Source organism: Electrophorus electricus, chromosome 22 (genome assembly GCF_013358815.1).
Source record: "Electrophorus electricus isolate fEleEle1 chromosome 22, fEleEle1.pri, whole genome shotgun sequence".
Taxonomy (NCBI): Eukaryota; Metazoa; Chordata; class Actinopteri; order Gymnotiformes; family Gymnotidae; genus Electrophorus; species Electrophorus electricus.
In genome coordinates this window covers 1,472,466-1,482,465 of record NC_049556.1, presented here as the reverse complement: position 1 = coordinate 1,482,465, position 10,000 = coordinate 1,472,466, and the positions used below count along the sequence as shown (strand labels likewise).

At 46.1% G+C, this 10,000-nt stretch overlaps 1 protein-coding gene across 1 annotated transcript in view; it reads left to right on the top strand.

Moving 5' to 3' along the window:
• The window catches only part of unc5da (unc-5 netrin receptor Da), a 154,647-nt gene that overhangs the window by 116,799 nt on the left and 27,848 nt on the right, over positions 1–10,000 (top strand). Inside the window, exons 5-9 of the mRNA XM_035521152.1 lie at positions 409–589; positions 1,967–2,134; positions 7,387–7,551; positions 8,154–8,189; positions 8,496–8,684. Coding sequence (XP_035377045.1) covers positions 409–589; positions 1,967–2,134; positions 7,387–7,551; positions 8,154–8,189; positions 8,496–8,684 — 739 coding nt within the window. The remainder of the gene's footprint in view (positions 1–408; positions 590–1,966; positions 2,135–7,386; positions 7,552–8,153; positions 8,190–8,495; positions 8,685–10,000) is intronic.

Below are 10,000 nucleotides of genomic sequence, written 5' to 3'. Positions count from 1 at the left end.
CTTTCCCCCCCCCTCTCTCTCTCTCTCTCTCTCTCTCTCTCTTTCCCTCTCTCTCTCTCTCTCTGTCTATCTCTCACTCTCTCTCTTTTGTATCTGGTATTTTCAGTTGCCCATCTGTGCACTCTGCTTTGTTGCAGCTGTTACTGCAGTTACAGTTACGGTTACGGTTACTGTTACTGCACTTACTGTTACTACAGTTACTGTTTCTCTGGTTACTGTTACTGCAGTTGCTGTTACTGTTACTGCAGTTACTGCTACTATGGTTATGGTTACTATGGTTACTGTTACTGGTTACTATACTACTGTTACTATTCTGGTTACTGTTACTATGGTTACTGTTACTGTGGTTACCATTACTGCAGTTACTGTTGCCATGTTGTGAGTGTGGTCTTCACCGTTCCTCTGCAGGTGCAGTGGCTGAAGAACGAGGAGCCCATCGGTTCCCGTGATGATGCCAACATCGACACACGAGCCGGTCACAACCTGATCATCAATGAGGCACGCCTCTCTGACTCTGGCAACTACACCTGCTTGGCCAGCAATGTCGTTGCTAGGAGACGCAGTGCCTCGGCAACTGTTACCGTCTATGGTGAGATATGATGTGTGTTGGTATATCCGAGTTCTTGGGTTTGGCTTCCAGCTGGGGTTTCTCCAGGGTAGGAACGGCCTTGGTGATGTAATGTTTTGAAGAGGTCAGTCAGGTTTGGACAGTGGTCCAGACATCAGTATTCTGACCCGTCTGTCAGCTGAGACGCCACACTAAGGAAACAGCATCTCCCAGTCATGCTGCCACGCTGTCATGCTACCTGACCAAGCGCCCTTCTACGTTCCCTTATCAGACCCCAGGAACGGCCGTGCACAGGAACAGATCTGATTGGTTATTTTGCCGCTGTGTGAAATGCGTCAACAGTTCCTTCACCCTGTTCTGACTGAACCTGATTGAACCTGACTGAGACTGACTGAGACTGACTGAGACTGACTGAACCTGACTGAGACTGACTGAGACTGACTGAACCTGACTGAGACTGACTGAGACTGACTGAGACTGACTCAGCCTGAACGAGCCTAACTGAGACTGACTGAGACTGACTGAACCTGATTGAACCTGACTGAGACTGACTGAGACTGACTGAGACTGACTGAACCTGACTGAGACTGACTGAGACTGACTCAGCCTGAACGAGCCTAACTGAGACTGACTGAGACTGACTGAACCTGATTGAACCTGACTGAGACTGACTGAGACTGACTGAGACTGACTGAACCTGACTGAGACTGACTGAGACTGACTGAGACTGACTGAACCTGACTGAGACTGACTGAGACTGACTGAGACTGACTCAGCCTGAACGAGCCTAACTGAGACTGACTGAGACTGACTGAGACTGAGTGAACCTGACTGAGCTGTACTGTTTTTTCTTAAGGTAGCATTTAAAGTATTTATGTATTTATGCATTGTTTTATTCAGGTGCTGTGTTCCATGTGACCTGATGATCTCCGTCCCACTTTCATGTTGAGGAGGACATGCCTGAACTGAAGTGTTTGGCACCTTCTGCCGAAAGTTGATCGTTATTAATCATTAGTCCAAATTTGTAGTTCTCTGAATAATTCATCTTTTTCCACTTTCTACATCAGGACTTCAGCCTGTCTGTGTGTGTATGAAGTCTCAGATTACACACACTAGAGGCTTGGCCTTATGGTTGTCTGTGGGCAATTAGCTGATGGGTCTGACATCCTTTATTTGAGGAGCAGTAGAAGTCATTGGTGTCAGGTTACATAGTACAGCTTTATGTCTCCACAGGGCCTTAAGAGATGATCTCTCTCACTGATCTCTCTCTCTCTCTCTCTCTCTCTCTCTCTCTCTCTCTCTCTCTCAATTCAATTATACTCAATTCTCTGTCTTCCTTTCTCTCTCTCTCTCTCTCTCCTCCCTCCTCCTCCTCTCTCTCTCTCTCTCTCTCCTCAGTGAACGGAGGATGGTCATCCTGGACAGACTGGTCAGAGTGCAGCGTGCAGTGTGGGCGGGGCCTTCAGAGACGGTCACGCACATGCACCAATCCAGCGCCGCTCAACGGTGGGGCCTTCTGTGAGGGCGTGTCTGTGCAGAAGAGTGCCTGCTCCTCGCCTTGCCCTGGTGAGTGAGTGTGTGTCTGAGTGTGTGTGTGAGTGTGTGTGTGTGTGTGTGTGTGTGTGTGTGTGTGTGTGTGTGTGTGTGTGTGTGTGTGTGTGTGTGTGTGTGTGTGTTCATTTATTGGTTTTATTTCATTTTTTTTCCATTAGGGTTAATCAGCAGAGTCCAGACAAAATATACTGATACAGTAACATATGCACCTCCACCAAAAGACCACAAAGTGAAATCAAAAGAAAGAAACTGGTATACAAGCATAAAAGTGTGGTTAAGGCAGCTGACATATCACCTCACCTCACCTCACCTTACGTGACCTCACGTCACCTCGCCTCACCTCACCTCACCTCACGTGAACACCGTCCCACTGTTGTTTATCTTATATTGTAGTGTTTAATCGACTTTAATTTACTTTTATTCACTCTATTAAATGTACTTTTAATTTATACCGTACTCCCAAATACTCACCATACTCCCAAATACCAAATACCATACTCACCATGGACTTCAATTACCTTGACAATTTCAGTCTGTTGTGGAGTTGTAGAGAATTCTTTAGACCTGATGGTTTTGGATCCACAATCTCAACCTACACCACAATCTCCACCAGGGTAACAACCTCCACCACAATCTCCACCGGCACTATGATAGCAGCGGCAAACTGCTAATTTGCGACTACAGTAGACATTATACTGGCGGCTGTTTTAAAACACAAACCAAGACTCAGCACACCAGTAAGTCCCCAGGTTGTGGTTTGGATCATGTGTGTGTGAAACGTTGAGCTTGCCAGTATTTATCAGTAGAGTGTAGACATCAAACACAGCAACATCAAACACAGCAACACAGTCTTCTCATCTATGGTGTGGAAGTGGCAGCTCTTGGAAGCAAGAATGCAGGTTATTAAGTCATATCTTCTCAATATCAGATCTCCTACCAACGAGTCCTGCTTAATGAAGGATTTCAGTGTAGCTCACAGACTTGAAAGGCAGCCGTGTGGCTGTTCAGAAGTCCGAGGTTCAGTCTGATAAAGGTTTCATGAGTCAGTAGGAACTGTGGAGGAAGAGCTGCTCTGTTTGAAGATTCATTTCAATGTAAGCAGTTATCTTCTGGGAGTTTAGCTCCTATGAATATCTCTGCAACTGTATCGGAGAACTGCAAATTGTCCCAGGAACTTTTTGCAGGATTTCCTAAGTGCCATGGAAGGTTTACTGATGATTTTGTGATCGTGCTGTTTTTCTCCTCTACTGAATTTGATCATGTTGTCATTGCTGGTGATTTTAAGGTACACACTGACAACCACAAAGACCCGCCCACTCTCACGACCAGACCATGTGACTGGACCTGCCCACTCTCACGACCAGACCATGTGACTGGACCTGCCCACTCTCACGACCAGACCATGTGACTGGACCCGCCCACTCTCACGACCAGACCATGTGACTGGACCTGCCCACTCTCACGACCAGACCATGTGACTGGACCTGCCCACTCTCACGACCAGCTCATGTGACTGGACCCGCCCACTCTCACGACCAGACCATGTGACTGGACCTGCCCACTCTCTCAACCAGACCATGTGACTGGACCTGCCCACTCTCTCGACCAGACCATGTGACTGGACCTGCCCACTCTCACGACCAGACTATGTGACTGCACCCACCCACCAGAATTAACCCTCCAGTGTCCAACTGCTTTAATTTGCAAATACACTGCAATAACTTGAACTCAAAAATAATGAGTGTTATTGATGTGATTTCAACAGTTATGTAAGTTAATTTAAACAGTTAAAGTTGTGCAAGCAAAAAGCACCATGGAGAAGTACTGCAGCTGTTTGAGTCTAACAGAGATAACGAAGACAGGTCCAATGCTGAAGACTTTAAACCAGACTTCACAAAGACGCCTACAAAGATACACTGTGATCTCCCAGTATAATAATACATAACACACAAGCTGAGATGTTCATTCTTCTTCTACGATTGGCTTCTGTTTGCCATTACTGACAAGCTAAAATAATTTCTCACACAAAGGGCTCAGAAATAGTGTCAGCTGAAATGTGTAATGAATTTGCATCTTTTTTTCAGCATTAAACTCCATGCTAGCAGACAGGCCATTGGTTCTTCTATGCACAGTGGTGCTGCTGTCTTCTCAAAATCACCTCACGGAGATAATACGGTGAAAATATCCCAGTTCAGTGGTATGGTTCTGGAAACACTGATGCATCTCAAAGCATCTACCTGCAGTCTTGACACAGCGCCATCAGATTTTGTTAATGTTTTCATCTCTATAGCAACAGAGATATTATATACAGTAAGTGTTTCGCTCATGTCAGACGCCTTGGAGTGCCTCTGTTCTGTTTACACATGCTTCCCTCAGCCAGATCTTCACAGACTGTGGAACGTTCTACCACAACTATGCAGATGACACTCCCACCAAATGACTGTAATCCCATTGATTTGAACATATTACAAACGGATTGTGCCAAAGCTTCTTCCGGCTGAGTAAAGGTTTGATCTGGAGATGAAGGCGAGATTCTCACTGCCTATCACGACTCTTCAGCACCTCAAACCTACGAATCCACTTCACAACCTCAGCTTTAGCGGTCGCGTCAGAACAATTCCTGTATCTCCACACTAACAACAGAGTGCGAGAGCTCGAGTGACTCACCCCTGTATTTATTTGCAGCAGAACTGATGATTGTATCGGGATCTTTACTCATCTTCCTAAACTAGAGACTAAAGACCCAAGCATGTCACCTCTGTTCTTACAGCCAGTCTGTTATGGATTTGACTTGAACCCTTTCCATTGTTGGCATTGGATGGTATAGTTGCTTGTTGCATGAATATTGTCCATTGAAGAGATTTTTTTCACATATTTGAAAAAAATAACTAAAGTCAACATATAATTATGTTCTTAAAATGTAACATTTGTGATAAATATCTGTTTAGGATATAGAAAAACTTCATAGCTTTACACTGGACATCTACCAGTGACTCACAGTGAGGGACAGCTTTACACTGGACATCTACCAGTCACTCATAATGAGGGACAGCTTTACACTGGACATCTACCAGTCACTCCCAATGAGGGACAGTTTTACACTGGACATCTACCAGTGACTCACAGTGAGGGACAGCTTTACACTGGACATCTACCAGTGACCCCCAATGAGGGACAGCTTTACACTGGACATCTACCAGTCACTCCCAATGAGGGACAGCTTTACACTGGACATCTACCAGTGACTCACAGTGAGGGACAGCTTTACACTGGACATCTACCAGTGACTCACAGTGAGGGACAGCTTTACACTGGACATCTACCAGTGACTCCCAATGAGGGACAGCTTTACACTGGACATCTACCAGTGACTCCCAATGAGGGACAGCTTTACACTGGACATCTACCAGTGACTCACAGTGAGGGACAGCTTTACACTGGACATCTACCAGTCACTCATAATGAGGGACAGCTTTACACTGGACATCTACCAGTGACTCACAGTGAGGGACAGCTTTACACTGGACATCTACCAGTGCCTCCCAATGAGGGACAGCTTTACACTGGACATCTACCAGTGACCCCCAATGAGGGACAGCTTTACACTGGACATCTACCAGTGACCCCCAATGAGGGACAGCTTTACACTGGACATCTACCAGTCACTCCCAATGAGGGACAGCTTTACACTGGACATCTACCAGTGACTCACAGTGAGGGACAGCTTTACACTGGACATCTACCAGTGACTCCCAATGAGGGACAGCTTTACACTGGACATCTACCAGTGACTCCCAATGAGGGACAGCTTTACACTGGACATCTACCAGTGACTCACAGTGAGGGACAGCTTTACACTGGACATCTACCAGTCACTCATAATGAGGGACAGCTTTACACTGGACATCTACCAGTGACTCACAGTGAGGGACAGCTTTACACTGGACATCTACCAGTGCCTCCCAATGAGGGACAGCTTTACACTGGACATCTACCAGTGACTCACAGTGAGGGACAGTTTTACACTGGACATCTACCATAGGTTCTCCTGTCTTTGCACAGGACTGGAGCTCTTTTAGAGAGTTGGGCTCTTTCTCAGCTCCCTGACTGAGGTCCTACTCATGCAGGTGTCCAGTCTGGCTGGACAGTTAACACTAAGCAGGCCAAAGGTTTGTCCAGACAGAGAAGAGTGAACTGTGGACACATGTAGACCCATGATAAACATGCTCCCAGATAGCATTCTTACCACACACACACACACACACACACACACACACATATATATATATATATATATATATATATATATATATATATATATATATATATATATATATATATATATACATGATATAAATTGTTGTGGTAAATAGGCTATCTGACCTCATTCATACAATCTTTTACCCTGAAATGTAATGCCAGGATCCATGGAAAGAGAGAGAGAGAGAGAGAGAGAGAGAGAGAGAGAGAGAGAGAGAGAGAGAGAGAAATGGAGCAACACGTGAGACAGGGAGTCAGACAGGGAAGGAGAGGGAGACCATGTGAGAGACAGACCACCACTGAAGATAAGGATAATGGTGAAGAAAACATGGAGAAGAATGAGAAGATGGAAAAACAGAATGGGAATTGAGAGAGCGAGAGAGAGAGGAAGGTGAGGTTTAGCCCTGCCCCCAGGGTGGAAGGTGAGGTTTAGCCCTGCCCCCAGGGTGGAAGGTGAGGTTTAGCCCTGCCCCCAGGATATATTTATGGTCTTGATGTGAGCTCCATACAGGAAGCGGGTTATCTGCATTGGGCACAACCTCACCGCCACTGCACACACACACACACACACACACACACACACACACACACACACACACACACACACACACACACACACACACACACACACACACACACACACACACACTCACCCTAGAGGGTCTTAATCTCACCCTGCCAGCCCTCTCTGCCCCCATGCTCACCTCCAACTGCTTCCACACACAAACGCTGTATTTGCATTTAGATTAGCCTAGGTATGACCTCAGCAGCCAGCAGCCTGTGTGTTAGCAGAAACCTCTGGAACGTTCTGAGCGCAGAGCTGATCGTTCTCAGAGGGGTGTGGTTTGCAGCCCTAAAACAGTGGGATTTGTAGTTTTTATAATTCTATAGTTTTTATCGATATCTCTCCCCCTCCCCCGTGTGTGTGTTTTGTCTGTGTGCTCATATGCGTGTGCGTATGTGTGCATCCGCGTGTGTGTCTGCGTGTGTGCGCACGCGCGCAGTGGACGGTGGCTGGGCTACCTGGTCCGCGTGGTCCGTGTGCAGTGCGGAGTGTGAGATGCAGCGAAGCAGAGACTGCACCGAACCTGAGCCCAAACACGGGGGCCGGCTGTGTGACGGGGTGGCCGTCGCCACTGGCAACTGCACGGGGGACCTGTGCATTCAGGGTGAGTCATCATCATCATCATCCGATGATACCACAGTAACCCGAACATCCTCCCAGTCTGAGCAGGAAAAACCTTTTTTTTTTAAATGTCCTGACCTGAGCCTGGTCTCTGTGGTGAGTCTGAGCGAGGTGTGCTCACAACGCAGTGGTGCCAAATATCATCACAGCAAGTAAGAAAGGACCCAGTACTGAGGCAGGGGGAACTCCATCAATGATCGCTAACAGCTCGGATTAAGGTCTTTAGACTAGCATTAATCAGGAACATTGCATCACCAGAGCTGATGGAAAATCCCGGTATAATACCCCAGCATTCTCTGATTTGGTCATTACAGTATGTAGACTTGTGGTGGTGGTAATCTGTCTGTAGGCTCTAGGAGTTTTTCTTGTTTTGCAGTAAAGGTTTCTTCTCATGTCTCTGCATTCTTTCTCTTTTTATTTGTAAACGTTGAGTGGATTTTCCAGTTGAGCTTTGATCAGATCATCACTGTGCTATAACAAACGTACATTACTGTAACAAACTCACTTTTAATGGTGTCTGGAACCTTGCGTTGCCTTGATGTGGAGTGTGTGTGTGTGTGTGTGTGTGTGTGTGTCTGTTTGCAGATAAAAAACTCCTGCACAATATGAAGGTCCCTCAAGGTGAGATGTTATGATGTTTCTCATCATGTCAGTACTGTACCTGAGAGACTTGTGTAGAGGAGGAAAGCAACTCATGTTACTGCCTTCAGTTTGTATGTTTAATGGCTGAAGGGTTTGACAATACAGGAAATGATGTATCAGGAAGTGCATGTGTAGGCTTTTTACCAAAACAGGTAATGATGTATCAGGAATTGTACAACCCAGATCAGCCTCCCTTTCTTGCTTTTCACATATCATTCTCTCTCTCTCTCTCTCTCTCTCTCTCTCTCTCTCTCTCTCTCTCTCTCTCTCTCTCTCTCTCTGCAGCTGAGATGGAGAGCAATAATAATGTAGCTCTATATTCTGGCTTGGCTGTGGGCGTGGTCACTGTGGTGGTGTTGGTCATCGTGGTAACGCTGTACAGACGGAGTCAGAGCGAGTACGGCGTTGACGTCATCGACTCCTCTGCCCTGACTGGAGGATTCCAGTCCTTCAGCTTTAAGGGCAACAGGCAGGGTGAGGATGGAAACGCCTGTCTGTCTGTCCGTCTGTCTGTCTGCCTGTCTGCCTGTCTGCCTATCTGCCTGCCTGTCTGTCTGCCTGCCTGCCTGCTTGTCTGTCTGCCTGTCTGTCTGTTTGACTGTCTGTCTGTTTGTTATAGGATCTGTGTTCAGGGCAGTACATACACACATAGAAAATATTTAAAGACTTTTACAAAACATGTGCAGTACACATTAGACAATAAACACTCCTTCCCAAAATATAAGTCTAAGACTTAAATAGTTTCATCCTAGTCTATAATCTGTGTTACCAAAACACTTAATTTACCTTGAGAAGCAAACATGGCTAACTAGATAGAAATGAAGAAGAATTATAAAAATATCCAAACTTTTCTCAAAACTCAAAGTCTCAAACCACATTCACACAAAACAAAATCAGTCAAATCAAAACAGTTTTAACCATGCTGCAAATGATTGGGAGGATTCCAGGAGATTGGAATGATTCCGGGAGATTGGGATGATTCCGGGAGATTGGGAGTATTCCGGGAGATTGGGATGATTCCGGGAGAGAGTTGGGACTCTTTCTCCTCTTTTCCTCATTGTCATTCCAAGAACAAAAACGTGGTCCATCACAGTTGCTTGGTTTTCATCGGAGACGACTCTGTCTCTCTTGGTCTTGCTCTTCAGCAGGTGCGGCCCATTGTGAGTCGGCGTGTGCAAGCCATGACATCTGTGCTTTAACTGTGCTTATCTTATTATTGTGATTATGCATCACAAGTGTATCACACTTCAAAACGTGCTTTGGTGAGTGAGACTGGTAAACGTTTTGACCAAAGGCTGAATCTGATCTGAAAACTGTCTAACTAGGCAAATACTTGTTTAGGTTTTGTAAAGAGTGATTTATTCAGTGAGAGTTTTGGCAGCTGACTGTTTTATGATGGGAATAAACTTTAGCATTTTAGCAGTTCAGGACTGGAACATCTGGTACTGATACTGACCAGGATTCCACAGTCAGCACTAATGTGGTCTGTCCATACCTACCGTGGGAGAGGCATGCAAGGACTCTCTCTCCCTCTCTCTCACACACACACACACACACACACACACACACACACACACACACACACACACACACTCTTCTCTCTCTCCCTCTCTCTCTCCCACACACACACACACACACACACACACACACACACACACACTCTTCTCTCTCTCCCTCTCTCTCTCTGACACACACACACACATGCTCTTCTCTCTCCCTCTCATCCTCTCTCCCTCTCTCTCATACACACACACACACACACACACACACACACACACACACACACACAC